Here is an 18,179-nt window from a genome sequence, read left to right as displayed (position 1 = left end):
ATTCTGCGTGGCAGTGAAGCATTTTACTTAGGAACTATTCCAGGTCTTGGAAATAATTTTTAAATATATGCTAATCTTTGTGAATCTTCAATATTCGTTGCAGTGCTGCCTACCCAATTTTATGAACATAACACATGTAGACTTTTTATACAGCCTTCACGTTGGACTAAGGTCAATTGTGGTTAGTCGCTATGATCTCAAGTTGCTTTATGTAGCAGCGTCCAGGGCCAGCATCCTCGCCAGCATCAGCGCTTCATGTCAGCTTCTGATGTTGCTAATACGCTTGCTTCACTTGGCATCGTTGCGAGAGTGCAGACAACTGGTTATATATACACCTGCAATATTTCAACATATGCCAGTTCGTGCAACATTTGTTCATATATTTAGCGTCATTTCCTGACGTGTCGCTCAATAAAAAACTTCAACATGGTCACCTTCCCTCCGCATGCTTCGCTAAAATCGATTCTCAGGTACGTGAGATCTGCGGAATTTTCGTACTCCACTTAACAAACGTTTCTTTTTTTCTGTAAGTTGCCGCTTGTGCGTGTGTTGCATCAGGCTCGCCTGGTTCAGTTGTGTGCTTACGGAATGTGTGACAGCAACGCGGCCAAGTATCTAACCTTGCTGAGTTTTTCGCAACTGCAGTGATGCTTACGAAGCGCTTCCTTCAAAAATTAAAACATCTATTTTCATGACCCAGGTTGTAGACATTGCCACAAGAACGATTTGCTTGTTTTCTTTTGGTACAGTTCATATTCGGGGTACATTGTTCTACATCTAATCCTGTCTGAATTAAAAAAACTGTATACCTTTTTACTAGTATACTTCTCCAAATTAGATACGGCACATTCACTTTATTGGAACGGTTTTGCAAGGAAGAACTATCGAAAAATAAGTGGTAGAAAAGTTTCCACAAAGCTATCTCAGAATGAGATCAGCATTGTTATCCATATTGTGGTGGTGTAGTGAGCAATTCAAGTAAAATATACTGCAAAAATCAAGATAGGAGCGAAGTATACTACTGAGCGGCGTAACCCATTGTAGCAGCTCCTGTTCTAGTCAAAATGTATGTTTCAAACATTAAAAGACACACATGGCTGAACTACTTGATGTAGCGTTTACAGAATGCAAAAGAAAGGCAATCATTGGACGCGCTTTGTTGTATCGTTAAATGCAACCCTTGAGCCAAGCGGATAAAAACGTAGCATTATCTCGCAATTATTATCGAAATCTTTATTACCAAATAAATGAAGAACCGATACCAATTAGTAAGCTGTTGATGCCATTATTTTGCATAGGTTTTACGAAATACATTGGTGTCACCATTAAAAAGTGCCTATTCGAAGAAACGAGCTTATCATTTGGTTCCTATACTTAAGTAAAGTGCTATTAAAACAATCTGGCGTAACAACACACTGAGCGGGCCTAAGGACAGATTTTAAGTCTGAACCAAACAGGGTTGGCAGGGAACTACTTAAGTTCAGACAAAAAATGGCAGCATATCCACGGAGTGAATGATGGAGAGTGGGGCGAAGCATCTGTCCGTCAATGCGTCTGTTCGTGCGCCCGTCCCTGCGTTCGTTCATGCATCTGCCCCTGTTTCCGTTCATGCGTCCAACCATGCATCTGTCCATGTGTCCGTTCGTCCATGTATTCTACACTCCAAGTCTCACCATCTCGCATCTTTTTATCATATATTTCCCATATAGAAGCACTGCCATTCAGTGGACATTCCAAGGACTAAACGAGAGGTGGCTTACGCACACTTTCTTACGGCTTGCGCTTCGGGTCTACTTCCCACCTTCAACCGCCTCGAGTTCATGGTATATACTTGTTCACTGTATTCATGGGACTGCAGCCCAATGCACGCTAAACCTTTCTAATTGATTGATTTGTGGGGTTTAACGTCCCAAAACCACCATTTGATTATGAGAGACGCCGTAGTGGAGGGCTCCGGAAATTTTGACCACCTGGGGTTCTTTAACGTGCACCCATATCTGAGTACACGGGCCTACAACATTTCCGCCTCCATCGGAAATGCAGCCGCCGCAGCCGGGAATCGAACCCGCGACCTGCGGGTCAGCAGCCGAGTACCTTAGCCACTAGACCACCGCGGCGGGGCCGCTAAACCTTTCTAAAACCAAGGAGGTTACGCCCAGCGAGTATAACGTAGCAACCTTTTCCTGTCAGATAGTGCTCAATGTACGTGCCAGTGGCTGCTAATGTGAAATGAGAGACAGGAGGATTCAGCTTGTTTTTTCTTGCGGCTTGCGCTTCGTATCTGCTTCCCCCCTTTAACCACCTCGAATTCATTCATGGTATATACTAGTTCATTGTATTCATGGCCCTGCGGCTCAACGCTCGCTAAACCTTTTTAAAACTAAGGAGGTTACACCCTGCGAGTATAATGTAGCAACCCTTTCTTGTCCGGTATTGCTCATAGTACATGCCAATGGGTGCTAATGGGGATCGCAGCGTGCGCGTTGACTAAACGCCGAATGCTCCTGTCTCTCAATCCCTATTAGCAGCCATTGGCATGTACATTGAGCACTATTTTTTATTGTTAAACAACGCACAGAAGAAATCTCTCACCGGCACCACCTTGGAGGTCAAATGATATACCTTTTTCGGGTATGTGCCACTGGTGGTTACGTATTACGAGGGACACACAAGCCATGCCATAAGGAGCTTCGCCCCTAAAAGTGAGCGTCGATGTTACATCGAAGAACGCCTTTGCACGGTCCAGGGCATAGCGATAGAGAAATGCTCTGAACTGAAGCGATATTCTTCAGTGAAGGAACCAATTGGTATTGTTTCTTTCTTACATACAAAACTTACATAAAAAACTATACCTTTGTGATGGGAAAAAATAAACAGTGTGCGCAAAGCTGGTCATGTAAGATTGAAACACATGCTCAAACTCAAAGATGATAACAGTTAGTGAGATGGGGTGGGGGTAAAAACATTACCGAAGTTATAGCTTGTTGGAGGACTACTGAACGAACTTGAACAAGTATGTAATAATGAAGTCCCAGTGATAGCACATGTCTTCAATCGTGCTATTATTTTAGCAATGCCAGGTGGTTACACCAACGTATGCCGTAAAAGCTTCTCATAGATGATAAATGACTCAGTTGAGTTCATTATAAGTTATCTGCATTTGTAATGTTTGTCATATATGAGTATTAGCAATACCTGATTGTTTACTTTGGAATAAAAAATCTTACGTCTAATACACTCTGTTTCCCCGATAATACTTTTGCACAAACCTCTCATTGGTGGCTGTAAGGCAAAATTTTTCAGTGAGGGCAATCGTCTTGAACTACATGTTCTATAAGCTGTAAACTCTTCAAATTGTCATACGTTGGAGCATAGTGCTCCACAAACACAGTACTGTAACCATATGCGAACTGTGTCGTTTGGTTGGAAAGTTACCCACGCGTTCATTCATGCCTAAGCATCCATGCTGCTGTGGTTCGGTGCGATATTCCCAATCGAACTGCCCATGGAAGTGCAGCAAAGCAAACAGCGGTATGTCCGTGGCCGCATTCTCGACACCACCGGCCTCAATTAGAAGAACAGTCCTGTTTGGATCAGCTGACAGCCTGTTCGCTAGCACACACCCCGCTGTGCCGGCACCCACTGTAAGGTATAAGAAAAGAGGCATCATATAATCACTGCAGTACGATCACTATAGTTTTTACAACCTATACACGCAATGAAACAGCAATAGTTCTCAGGGGTCTAAGCGTCGACCCTCTTCTGGTGCTAAGTGGTGCACTTTGTTCAAATTGTGGCAGTGAGAGCGCGAAAATACTGATTAGGATAACAAAAACTTGCGGGGCGCTTGAAGACCCTAGGTGTGAGGCAAGTCTTTAGTGCCGAATAAGTCAAGCACGGCAGGCTTTCACGCTCTTTCAACCACATCAAGAAGAATACTCTTTCGGAAGGAAGACACAACGCACACCAATACGTCAGGTACAATGTGCGAAACCTTAAAATGGCACGACCCCGTGTCATTTTTGCTAGACACTTATCTCCTCTAGCCTTTCGCTTCCATTAAAGTGCGACTAAAACGCAGGTGGCACCGAGGATTGCCGACACGTCTGTTACGGCTCCCACTTCTTAACGCAATTTCAGCCATCTTTATGACAATTAGCATTGAGTTTTTGGACTTTTTTGAACGTCCCTTGAGTGCTCTTTACGAGGATATGAACGTTTTCTAAGTGAGAACAATTTTTACGACTTCATTTTGCTTTAACAAGACGGTGCATCGGCTGCTGAGCCTGACCGCGTGTAGGCTCAGCGCGAATGCGACAATGGACCTGCTCACAACTAAGACTTTCAAGCGGTAGATCCAGGCCCTGTGAGACTCATGCTTGACTTAACTAGGCTGAATGCCCTAGACAATCACAGAGAACGGGATCCACGCTTCTAAAGACGATCTTTCTGACGCGGGCTAGATTACCGCTTATGGTAATCGAGGACGGCTGCGCCAAGTGAAGGACGCGATGCCTGCGTTTGGCGCGAAAAGTGAAGATGCGACCGAGAAAGAAGGACGTCAAAATCACACCCCATTGACCCTTCAAAGAGTTGTAGTCGGCTCCCGACTCTCCAGAATTTTGGAAGAGCACCTCAGGGTTCTCGTCTGTCCCAAAGAGAGCGTGAACGCTTGCAGGGTGGACTAATTCACTCTAAGTCTCTGTTCATGGCCGCGACTCTCATGGACAAAGGAGCCAGAGCAAGACTCCATTTACTTGAACAAAGTACAAAACAATATCGTCTTTTCCACTCCAACGACCACCAATGCAAAGGTTTATGCCGCCATACAAAGACTACACACAAACTTTGGAGCCTTCGAAGTATCTGTCTACGTAGCGGCACCGGAAAATACTTGCGAAGGGGCACTTCGAAAGATAAATGCGTCGATCAATAAGCATCAACTAAACGAGGCAATTGCGAAGAGCCGTAACCCAGCAGTGATTGGCGTGAAGAGAATCAAAAAGACGCGAGTCGTGATTGTACTATCCGCAAGTTCACGCGTACCGAGGCTCGTTGGTTGCGTGCAGATAGACGTACATGGAATGCTTACTCTACAGAATGAGGTGGTTATCTGCTACACTTGTGACTTAGTGGGGCCCAGAGAAGCGTCTTTCACAAGAGCAAGAAGGAAAGAGAAAAGTGGTACAACTGCAGAATGCACATTGCAGGTTCTACACGGAAGACGCACAGTTGAACCCTCAAGTGCATCTGTTAGCCCTAAAGCGTCGTCTCCTGGGAAACCATTTATTCGGCTGCCTCATTACAACAACCAAACAACACGTATATATACATACTCCTAGTGAAATACAAAGTAAAAACATCGTACCACTTTTTTTACACATTTGCCAAACACTAGTATAGATCTTTAGACAAAGCAGACGAAAACTTCTGCTAAAAAAAAGAACGGCAGAGCAGACGTACGCTTGTTTTCCACGACAGGAAGCCTAAGAGGCAGTGTTGACTGGTCCATCTTATGTTGCACCCTTCGTTTAAAATGTCTTGAATGTGCCTCTTTATGCTCGAAGGGACAATATATCTTCGGATGTGTGTGTGAATACGTGGGGTAACCAGACAGAGAGGAATGACGCGTCTATTCCCGGCTGCAAGCCTGGTTACGGTAAAGGTTGGAAGAAGATTTGATTCTTCGCGGCCCGATCTGATTCGCTGCTACTGGATTAGTGGCGTCAAAATACCTGTGAGTGTGCTACCCCTGAAATCGAAGGACAAAATATGGGCCCGACGTTTCGAGAAGCAATTCGTTCCATCTTTGGGATAAGCGTGGCTCAACTCAATGACGCTGATTATCAGGGGGAACCTACAGACACAGGCAATGATGACCGAGAGGACATCAATTTGTGTACAACCGCATACAGAGTCGGTGCCTTTCTTTGCCCAGCAAATATAAATTCTCAGTCTTGCCTACGAGAAGATTCCTTCAGTTGGTCTCCTGGCAAGGGTAAGAAAAGACAACAGCTTGAGTGCGCCTTCCAACAAAAAATATGCGGCAGAAAGCGGTGCAAGCAGCTCTACTGCTATAAGTGACAACAGGTACTCTCTGTTCCCAGATCGAAGCTCACTCTTTGCAATATTATCTCATGTATTAGGTCTATGTATATATTAAGTTTATGTACGTTGTAGGGGCAATTTATATATCATTGTGCCCACGTGAGGCACTTGTCTTGTTGACAGGATTTTCGCCTGTTCCGAATAAAAGGAGTTAAACGATAAACTTGGGTTATTTCTTGTATTAAGGTCGATCCAGAAACTGCATCAGTCCCGCTATTTACAAGAACAAATTTGTAGCAGAGTTGAAGCAAGCCCGAAGCAGACGGCAAAGCGGTTAGGTGAACAGACGCATGAATGCGGCCAAGCGCTCGTCCGTGCCGTTGGCAATGATAGACGCAGCTCCAACCCACTACTCTGCTCGATAGCAGCGCCTTGCCTCCACCACTTTCTTCCATTCGTAGCGCCACCTGGCAGACTGATCGCGAAGCACGAAGCGGCGTTGCAAGATGTGTCTCTTGTGGACAAGCAGAGTCGGCGTTCTTCTCTTATCTTACTCCGTGTTCTATACATAGTGGGAAAACATCAAAAGGACAGATGCTCTAAATGGTGAGCTGACTAAGCGTAGGGTGCTGGGGTGGCCAAGAAGCAAGGGACTGATGAAGCTGCTGCACGGCGATGCTCGCTTTCCATGGGACATTCTAGCTCAGGGCACGTTTCTGCTCTAGAGGAGACTCCCGTTCTCGAGAGCGCTCACATTCTCGAAGGTGCTTTCGTCACTGACGCAGTCTTGGTGGATTCGCAGAAAGCCAATCCAGGAGACGCTCTCGGTCTCAGTCCAAGCTGACTTGGGCGGACGTGGCGTGGGGTGGTTGCAGCAGCGCTGACAACAACATCGGAGTTGGACCAGAGGCCCTGCCCTCGACGCTGTTTAGAGCTAAGAAACAACCAAAGCGAAACGAATACGAAAAGCGCATACTTGCCCTGGAGTGCAACAACTGAGAATTAAACCTTAAATTAGAAGAATATATAGCCTTAGTGACTAAGTAAGTTAGCAACCCACTAGAGAGCACTACACTAATTTCCACACATTATTCGTAGCCCCCCGCTATTGTAAGCCTACTTAGAAGTACGCACAAGCGCAGGGCAGTCACACCTATGTCGGACGAAAACGCGGGTGTTTTTAGGAACTGCATGTCAAACATCAGCGATACCACCTCCAAAGTATAAGCTGGTGAGGGCAACTACACGAGTCGACGCTGCGAGAGCCGTATTACCATGCTGAGTACCATCAGCACCATGCTCAAACGGCTGCAAGAGCCGATCGCACAGAATAACTATGGACTGCATCACATAAAAAGACCAGGTGCACACCCAAGAACTGCCACACCAGCACGAGCTTTTGTAACAGCAGCAATTTTGTCCTCTTCGAGACCACTCATTCTGCCACACGAACCCACAAAACTGCACAAAGCTGATACGAATCGTGTCAGTGTAGTCATAACACTCGCGCTATCACATCAAGAATAGTTCAACACAGCTTTCTAAAATTTGGCAGTGGAGCTGTAATTCATTTCCTAAGAGGACACTTCATCTAGCGCGACTCATTCTACAAGAAAGCGGGGTCACTGCATGACTAGTAAACCTAACTTTTCCGGGTTGCAGGGAAACCAGGCCGATCAATGCCTCGACTTCAAACGTGCTAGTGTTATAGCTACTCTTGTCTAAAAAGACATCAGCTTTGTGGAGAAGCCCCCTCCCGCATACAAGCAAGGCCTGTAATTACAACTGGTTAAAATTATCTCTGGTCGCGCTAGCTAAGCCAAAATTTTTAATGCAACAGCCTTGAAGAGCTCGTGTCACGGAGAATGCGCCGCTGTTGTCGGGCCCATAAGTTGTGAGCGAAAAATTGTCAGCGGGTCTGTGGCCGAAAAATCAAGTTACCGAGATAGCCATGGAAAGCTAATTGTCCATGCGTGGGCGCGCGATCACACTGAGAAAGCCGCGCATTTGAAAAAAAAAGTGCTCAAGGTCACGAGGCATGGTAGTTTCTCTGCCCTCCCAACCCTTCCTACTTAGATTTCAGCACTTTCGTCCGGACAAGAGAAGAGATAGTGCAATTACAGCATGCGACAAACCTTGTGTAACTTCACTCGCACTGGAAGGATTCTTAAAATTTTTCCGGCGATAAATTTGTGAGGCAATAAGCGCTCTAGTGAATTCATTCCACGGTTACTTGAAAAAGCGTTTCAAGTCCTCTTTGACAGATTTTTTCGACAGGTGTTACGACGAGAACGAGCCCCTTCGGCGAAAATAGCCCTCACTGGTTCTATCTACTGTGTGCGTGTTTGTGTGCGTGCGTGTGTATGTAACAAAACATATAAATAAGTATGCACTTAGCGGTTGAAGGGTGCACTAGGTGTCACATTTCGATATCGTGTTCAACTTTTAAAGGCGAAGCTTCAGGATCACCCGATTTCTCTTTTAATCGTCTGCAGTCCACGGAGAAACAGACTTCGAAACTTTCGAAGCTCTTCCTAGTGGCTTCAAAGTAGGCCTTAACAAAGCCTCTGATCTTTGCAGAAGCCCCGCTGCAGTGGTATAGTGGCTAAGATATTCTGCTGCTGACCCGCAGCTCGAGGGATCAAATCCGGGCTGCAGCGGCTGCATTTCTGATGGAAGCAAAAATGTTGTAGGCCCGTGTGCTCAGATTTAGGTGCACGTTTAAGAACCCCTGGTGATCGAAATTTCCGGAGCCCTCCACTATGGCGTTTCTCAAACTCAATTGGTGGTTTTGGGACAATGAACTCTACATATGAATCAATTATTGCAGAATACAAACGCGCACAATATAAATTGAAGTTACTCCAACAATGGCGTTGAATGAACGAAATTGCTAAGTGTGCAAATACGGTTCGTCTTAATCATCATTGACCCTCGATTTACGACACTCAAAGGCAGTTCCGTCCAACGCAATACCACTCAAGACTTAGCCTTTCTGCGCAAATAGAATGCTCGTGGGGCAACCTGCAGGAAGATCTGGGTAGTAACCACTTCATCACGAGAATCAACATACACAGTACTCTACCCCGTTAAGAATATACACTACATTTATTGGGATATGTTTTGCCAGATCAGGAGCAATGAAGACAGGCCCTGAGCAACATTCGACGAGTTCTTGAGTAATTTGCAAGAAGGGGTTAACAAGGCAACAAAAAGAAGTCTCGGCAGAACCGGAGGAACCTGTGATGGACTTTTGATATAGCTGATCTCGTAGAAGCAAAGAACGCACTAGAAGAAAGATGAAAGAAACAAAAGCTGAATCAGCAGCTCAGAGCCAAGATAGGCCACCAGAACAAGAACATAGAACAACATGCCAAGACACTGACTGCGCAGTAATGGAATGAGGTCTGCAACAATTTAGACGGGAAAATGCGCAAAGGTAGCAAATGGGCCCCACTCAAGCATCGGTTTACTAAGAGCACCAAAGCAGCCAAAAGAAGAGCTCGGTTGGAAATTGAGAAACTCGTGCACATGAAGACCTTGAAAAGCTGCAGTGTACATACCATCGCTGAAAGATGGATGGACGTATACTTACCACATGAAAACAAAGCTATTCCTTGAGACAATCCTACATCCTAACACAGATGAAGCCCGCAAGCAGCCTTGGGTATGCCTATAGAAGTCGCGGAGATCGTTGATGCCTTGCAGGACCTGAGCGGACGGTCAGTGCCTGGTCTAGACGTAATTCCACAGAAGTTTCTTAGAAACCTTGGCGATTTGGCGATGGAAGTCCTAAAGAAAATATCAATCAAGTGTGGTCCGATTGTGATGTCCCCGAGGGGTGGAGAACAGTCAAGGTCGTATTATTAGCCAAACTGTGAAAGAACCCGAGATGAGTAAGCTTGTGCCAGACATCAATTACGCGATGCATTGGGAAATTAACTGAACATGCAATTCCTAATCAAATTAGCGGACACGTTGAGGATGAAGGTATATTGCATAATATTATGTGGGGCTTCGAGAACTCTCTGTCCTCACAAGACGTGATGCTCCTCATCAGGATTGGCAGTAATCGATAACATGTCTTTGGACATCAAAAGCATAGTGGCGCTCAATCTGAGAAATGGCTTTTACACACTCATGCGTGAGCACATTCTAAATGAAGTTTCCAAGTGGAGCTTCGGTAAAAAGTTTCACAACTTAGTTATACTGGTTTTCGGCAGATCGGAAAGCTACAATCAGTATCAGCTCAATCAAGAGCGAAGAATACACACTGGTTAACATTGGCACGCCAATAAATCCTGTTGTCCCCACTTTTATTGTACAACCTGTTTTAAAGCACAACCTGTCCCTGGGGCTCGCTGAGGTCCTGGGCATTGGCCGTGCAACACACGCGGACGCTATCACCATATGAACCGGATGGGGTCATATTGTGATTGAGAATCAGGAAGGCGATATACAACGAGCAATCGACGTCATGGAGTATTTTCTGATGAGCAAGAGGCTGCAGCTATACCGTGATAAGTCAGAATTCCTCCTCCATGAACGCTTTCAGAAGCATGGTTGAATATTGACGGGCAGCCTATCAGCAAGCAATCCAAAAGTGGAAAACAGTTTCGCGTCCGCTGTTCAGTTAAGGTTCTCGGCATGACAATTTGAAAGTATAGCAACAACACCACCGAGGAAAAAGGCGTCTCGAGAAGAGCACTCGCACCTTCAGCCGGGTCATCTACAGAGTTGCCGACAAGAGAGAGGGGCTGAGGGAGCATAACCTGAAGAAAGGCTTTCATGCATTCCTCCTTAGCCGCATTATTTATGTTCCCCCCTTCTTTAAACTGACAAAGAGAGAACTTATTAAGATCAACCTCCTTATCAGGACGGCGCTAAAACAGGTACCATATCTTCCGAGAAGCAGCAACACAGAGCTGCTCTTACTCCTCAGACTACTTAACAAAGCAACGAAGCTCTTTGAAGCTCAACAAACTGCGCAACCATGCCGATTGTAATTTACCAAAGCGGGTAACCGGATAAATTCAAAAGCCAGGCTACAGCCCCTCTTCATCTCACCAGAAAAACACAGTAATATCATTAGATAAGAGGAGCCAAATATTCGACCCCCAGGACATCCACCCAGAGCACAACAAAACACGGGGACGAGAAAAAGCCGAGACACCCGGGGGAAGGTCGGGCACTCAAGCTAAGCGGCCCTCTGTCGATGCAGTGGCCCCGCCATGGTGGTCTACGGGCTAAGATACTCGGCTGCTGACCCGCAATTCGTGGAATCAATTCGCGGCTGTGGCGGCTGCATTTCCGATGGAGGCGGAAAAGTTGTAGGCCCGTGTACTCAGATTTGGGTGCACGTTAAAGAAGCCCAGGTGGTCGAAATTTTCGAAGAGCTCCACAGCGGCGTCTCTTATAATCATAAGGTGGTTTTTGGACGTAAAACCCCACAAATTATTCAATCTGTCAATTCAGTCCAGTACTCCAAAAGGAAAGCGCATGTCATCACTGCTCTCAATGAGAAAGAATTCCTATTCAACTCTGCTGCAGTGATCACTAGATTAACTCACGAAGCCGAGGAACTCGCAGTCGCGGTCGCTATGCGCGGACGAAGAAGAAATGTCATCATTTTTTCGAACTCAAGAACAGCCATCTGGTCATTTTGATCCGACTTCTTCTCTACTATGGCTGCTCACATCACGAATAACACACCTACGGAGCACAACGAAGTGAAAGTGCTTCTTATACGTATCGCATGGTGTCTGGTTCATATAGGGTAATCTCTGATCTTGCCTGACAAGCCACGCAAATGAGAGGGCTCACCGGATAGCGCAAGAAAAGTCTACTAGTGGGGTAGAGCGGCCCTCTCAGAGGGGTAGCGAATGCATGAACTTCAAGGATCCATTTATTCTGTTTTACGAGATCACTACAGCTCATAAACTAGAGCCCATGGGCTTCTCTATTCCGCACCCTAAGTTGAACAAAGGAGAAGCAGTTACACTTCGGCAAGTACAGGTGCAAACATACGTCACGCCAACGATACTGCGCAGACTCGACCTGGGTCTCTCCCCAGACTGTCTGCCCTTTTACCACAAGTACCGTAATTTTGAACACATGCTCCAGTTGTGCCCCTCTAACTCGGAGTGAGAACTGTCAGACTAAACCTCCTGGGAGGATTTCAGGCACATCGCAAAACTCTACAGCGAAATACTGGTCGTAAAGACGGTCCAGGTCATCGCCAAAAGACTCCACCTCCCTGCACCATCCTGGGCAGAGCCACCTGGCTGAGCTAGCGGGGCCACCGATCCCGTTCAGTCTCTGTCACTTTTGGGCCAAAATAAAGCTTTCACTCGCTCGAAATGCGACTGTCATGAACGAGATGGATTATCACGCTGGAGAAATATACTATATAAGAAGTGCTCACTCGAGCATTTTCGCAGCTGAGCAAGAAAGGGTTTGGCCAACCGCTAAATGGCGTACTCATGCTAGTTTGTACTCTTTTGCCAAGGCATGCAATAGCCACCCGAGGAGAGAAATGAAAGCTAATTTCGGCATAAAAATTTCGCAAAAAAGAAATTTTATTGATTTGCGCAATTGTCCATATCTGCTCTACATCGTATAGCGCTGAGGTCGTTCAAGACTCTACCACAAAAATACTAAAGTCAAGCTAGAAAGTGATGTCTTTCTGTATTCGTTTTGCACAAAAGGTGCACTTTCATGTGGTTCAGATGTAATGTATTTGCATTCCCTTTGTAGAAGCACCGCTGTGTAGCCTAGTGGTAAAGACACTTGCTTTTGCAGCATGAGTGTATGGGTTTCAACCCCAGCAGGGAAAGAGGAATGTTTTGTTAGTTTATTTATGCCTGAGAGATTATCAGCTCTGACTAGTCACTCAGGCTGCTGAAAGCAGCGCAGTAGCTCGGATGCAGGGCCCTACGGGAGTGTCCGCTCTTTGTGTATGGTTCTCTATGGTAATTGTATTAAGGCGAAAGGAAGTGCATGGCTGGACATGCTTAACTGTTTCTCTTCCTTTCTTTCTCTCTCCCTCTTTGTTTCTTTCTGCATTTTGTAATGTTTTTCTAGCTGCCTCTCTTTCTGTTTCTTGTGACGTCTATTTATCTTACGTTATTTTTGTCCCTGAATTCTTCGCTTGCTAGCACTTTTTATATATTATATACGTGATTTAAATTGCGTTAAATTGGGTCGCCGAAGAATATTATGGTCAAGGTGCTTTAAGATTAAGTGGAATAAGACTTTTCTTTGGTGCGAGTTGGCACTCAATATGCTCCAGATGGGTATGTAGCTTCACCAAAGTTATTAGCATCATCTAATCTCTCGAACACCAAGTGGAATACACTTTTTTTGGTTCGCGAACATGCTGGAGATTGTTGTGCTCTATGTGGATTTTCCTTCGTTACGCAATGCGTACGACCACAGCACACGACAGCGTACATCAGTCCAGCCCCTGAAATCGATCCACACCTAAAACACAGACACCTCTTATTAATAACTCATTGTTAGAGCCTTGCATGTAAAGACCACTACATAATAATTTCTAACGCTTTAGTGGAGGGCTGCGTAAACTTTCAATATCTGGTGTTTTTTCACCTGCACTTGACGCCATATAGTGCTTCACGTCCATCGAAACGCAACCGCCTCGAGCGCGATTGCACCAACAACCTTCGGGTGAGCAGCCGAACACCTTAACCGTTACATCACCGTGGCGTACATGACACCATGTGTTTGTAACAGGGCTGATTTTAATGGCGAGTGCCTCTCCGCGACACTACTTAAACGTAAAATAAAAGAAAATTCAACAATGTTATTTTACACACATACCCAAGTCAGAGAAAACATAAGTATACCTATTATGTAGTCGTAGGAGTTGAATAAGTCCTTGGTGTCATAACTAGAAAGGTCTGGGCTGTCCTCTAGGTGGAGAATGGAGATGACCGATGCCAGCATCAACAAAGGCCACTTCGGAATCAGAAATCCTATGTAGGTTGAAGGTGGCATCCTGTTCAAGCAGCGTCCGACACCCGATTGTAAGCTGGATGCAAGAACATATAGGAGCCGAAATGTTGCCGACAAACACCCACATAATTTATGGCATGAAATACAGGTGCACCTTGCGGATGACACTAGCTAGAGGGTGATAAACTGCCCCTCAAAATTTCCAGAATCTGCTTTGTGTACGGGCATCTGTGCAGCAGGTCTCACTACTCACGCGTCCAGGCTGATGCGTCCAGGCTCGAAGAGGCCAGTTCCCCCAAAAATTTACATAGGAGCAGTCGAATAAAGCGCCTGCAACAGCAGGTGAAAATAAAAGAAGAGTCATTCTCTTGCAAATAAAATAACAAGGACGACGCAAAATAAAAAAGAAAATCTATCAGCCCGTTATTGACGTTCCCATCGAAATTTATTCAAGCGAATTCTTCTTCGTTCACACAAGTGTTTGCAAAGACATCATAACAATCAATGCATACTTTTGTTACACTCACGTCCCTTTTCTTCGGAAAAAACGTTTCTGTCTTGTACCTTCTTTCTAGTTTTCTCACTCTTTATTCTTTGAAGGAGGCTTGTGGCCTGAAAGAAAGATCTCTTTTATTTTTCGGTAAATACGTGAAACCTTCGAGTACGATCTGCTTACAATGAAATCGGTCCACGCGCGACTGTCAAGGGAGCCACAAAACAAGTTGGGCCAGTAGCAATATATTTATACTTTGACAGCAGAAATCTAACTTCCAAACAAAAACTACTGAGTGCTGAAATTTTCTATTGTAAGGGTAAGATCTCAGGTATTCCGGCCTTGCTTCCGAAAATAAATTAAACGATGAGGTCTTGCAAGAAAAGACACTTGCATAAAAAAACATAAAAATGAAACAAGCAACTAACAAACACGCAATCTCTCTGGAGCAGGCACAATATGCTGCCACAGTGTAAACAACTCCGGTTCTTAAGCACCTATACTCATCTTAGCACAGTCGCCTCTGTTCTTTATGGCCTGTGAAGCATGTACGTCATCGCTATATTGTGAGGAGAAATTGTAATGCAATGATATACAAGCACTGCATTACTTAATTGAAAAAGCATTGTCTGCGGTGGCTTGATGCATAAGTCGGGGCGATTTTCAATGTTTGTCTCACTACGCAAGTGAATGTAGATGATTATTCGTTTTGTGTAGTAACACTGCACGGTTTTGTAACTGGGAATAATAAAGGTTTGCAAACGACTTTGTTTTAAACGCAGAAGTCACGACAACTGGACTCAGGTTTCAACTGGACTCAGGGCTCAACCACAAGGGCCAACTCGCTACACGGCTTTGATAGTTTTTAACAGCTGAACCACAAAATGGTAATAACAAACGAAGGGAACAACGAGGACAAGCACTAACTTTCAACTATTATTTTATTTAAAAGCACCAAGCATATATACCTATCTCAGGACATCAGAATCAAATCCATCGATACACAAAGATAAAGACAAAACTAAACAGCAGCCAATTTACATATGAAAACACGTGCTGGTGAATTCAAATTATATAGTCATTTCTTCTTATTGCGACAGAAGGTTTGCTGACGCAGGTTTGATTTGCTATCACTGCTGCCTCAACTATGAGCCTTACACTATCGTTAGAGTGAGTAGCCAATACAGCTGTTTTATCAAAAACCAACTTACAATTGGATTCAGCGCATTGAGTCGCGAGGAAACCGTGAGATTTATTTTTACTCACTTTAACGATAGTTTAAGACTTTGAACTGCGGGCCTTACCCGCGTCTGCATATAACGCCTGCACGTCCCCTGTGCGCGGTTCTCGTTGTCGGTGCTTTAGCCACGTACATCACTAGCGCGTGCGTGCATTTACTCGCACACGGATTGTATCACACGCGCGACGCCGTCTTTTTTTCAATTGGGACTTCCCTACGAAACGCGATGGCGACACTGATGGCGATGGCAAATTCTTTCCACGGTGCTCACACATATGCTCTCGCAACAGGATAGTTTGAATCAAGCTGCAGTTTTACCTTCGAAAACTCAACAAGATGGCTTTGTTGAGCCTCGTACGCGCGGAAATTCTCCCAAATTGGAAAGTAACGAGCTATACGTCTGTGTAAGGCCATACCAGCAACTACGTAACAGCGTGAATTTATATTTATGGTGTTGGTGATTATCACAATCGATACTATGGCTTAAACTTTTGCAATTACAGGGAGCCTAAACTTGTTGCTTGTTGTCTAAGTGACTATGTGTGATGCTTAAGGAAGTTTTGTGTTTCTGCCACGCAATATTACACCTGTAACTGAATTCTAGCGCCGAGTTGCTAGTTTGTTTTATATCAAGCGTATTTGGGCTTCTTTTCTTGCCAAGTAACTTGTGAAATTTGCCAGCCACCTGTGGTGTTTTCTTTTTGGTTTTTTTGGAGGGAGGGTGAGGAATCACTGGTATTTTTCCAGCAAATATAAGTATTTTCAGAGATCGTCCGGCTCATCAATGTACTTTCATCGTGCACCAATAGGGTGTTTTGAGATGGCCGAGTAGTTGAGGGCGTGAGCGCGCACAGCAGTTTTCTCCGTGAAGGAAAGACGGAATTTCGTCGCCGCGCCCTCCACCACTCTCTGTTCCCCTCCTCACTAAATGAACGTATGGCGCATTTTTTGGTCCAATGCCCTTAGGTGAATAGGACAGGTAACGGCCTCCCCTACCAGCCCACGTGTGCACGTCTGTGGTTAAGGATTGAAGCCTAGCATATGTTGGGAGAATAACAAGTTACGTTGCAGGCTTCCCGACAAGTATCGAATGTAGGCTATTCTTCATGGGGACAATGTTAAGAAGTAGCTATGTCCTTTCATTGATAGTAGCACAAATTATCGTGGTAAAATATGAGTAGGCGATTCTTTAGACTACCCTTGAGTGACACATTATTGCGATAGCACTTAATGGACACTACGGGCTGGATTTCGCTACCGGCGTGGACGTAAGCGTCATTCACCGTACCTGTATACGTATCTGTATACATGAAAACGCACGAAAATAATAACCCAGAAAAGGACTCTGGCACGCAGAATCGAACGTTGGACCTCTTGATTGTGAGCGCGAGGCGTTAGCCACTGCGCCACACAGGATTACCTCCCTGAACGGTAGCCTATTTACATCTGTCACTTAGCGCTTGCGGTGGCCATCTCGGGGGAACTATCGTGTTTTTGTCATTACCAGCGAGACGGCGCATTGAGCGCACGTGGCCAGATCGTCACGACGCGGTGGCGCGCGCTCTCATTTCCCTCACGTACTGCTTCGTATAGGTGTATTATTCCAGTATATCTTTATTTCCAAATGGTGGTACCAACACGTGTTCGTGTGTCCAAATCGGGTTCATGTTGGCCCCTCCCGTTATCTGTGCTTCAGAAAATTTATCAGAAATTACTAAAAATTTTAACTAAAGTAACAAATTAGAGTTAAATTGATATTTTAAAGCACGGCAATTTTTTATTATTACTGAGGTTATTTATTTAGAGCAAGTAAATGGTACAATATTCGCCTCAAATTACATGACTGTCCCTGGCATTGCTCCTCCTCGAATTTTCATTAGTGCAAGACGTAATAGTATTCTTTTCGCAGCAATCAGCGCAAAACGGAAGGTAATATTTTAAAACAATATTTTATTTTATTTCAGCTAACTTGTTATAAAGGCAACAGTCTTTGTAAAACGCGTTATAGTGGTGACAAAAACGTAACATGTTTCGCAGTTGTCTGGACAATGATCTATTGATAGATATGTGAACTTGAACGTCCAAAACCGCCTCATGAATATGAGAGATGCCGTAGGAAAGATACTATGCAGTCTTGAAGGTGAAAACAGACGACAGTGTGAGCGCTTACACTGCCGTGTGTTTTTTTTCCATTCTTCACTGCATAGTACTTTTCCTTCATGCTCAAACTGAGCTGCGCTAAAGCAATACTCCGGAAATTTCGATGATCTGGGGTTCTTCAATGTGCGCCCAAATCTGAGCACATGGGTCTACAGCATTTACGCCTCTATCAAAAAGGCAGCCGCTGCAGCCAGGATTTGATTCCGCGACTTGCGGGTCAGCAGCCGAGTACATTAGCACTAGACCACCGCGGCGGGGCACAGA

General features: G+C 45.0%; 1 protein-coding gene across 1 annotated transcript in view; it reads right to left on the bottom strand.

Moving 5' to 3' along the window:
* The window catches only part of LOC142765264 (4-pyridoxate dehydrogenase-like), a 97,510-nt gene that overhangs the window by 60,596 nt on the left and 18,735 nt on the right, over nucleotides 1-18,179 (bottom strand). Inside the window, exons 3-4 of the mRNA XM_075865985.1 lie at nucleotides 13,914-14,098; nucleotides 3,440-3,642 (exon numbers count right to left, since the gene is read on the bottom strand). Coding sequence (XP_075722100.1) covers nucleotides 3,440-3,642; nucleotides 13,914-14,064 — 354 coding nt within the window. The 5' untranslated portion in view covers nucleotides 14,065-14,098. The remainder of the gene's footprint in view (nucleotides 1-3,439; nucleotides 3,643-13,913; nucleotides 14,099-18,179) is intronic.

Source organism: Rhipicephalus microplus, chromosome 6 (assembly GCF_043290135.1).
Source record: "Rhipicephalus microplus isolate Deutch F79 chromosome 6, USDA_Rmic, whole genome shotgun sequence".
Lineage (NCBI taxonomy): Eukaryota > Metazoa > Arthropoda > Arachnida > Ixodida > Ixodidae > Rhipicephalus > Rhipicephalus microplus.
This window is presented reverse-complemented; position numbering and strand designations above follow the sequence as displayed.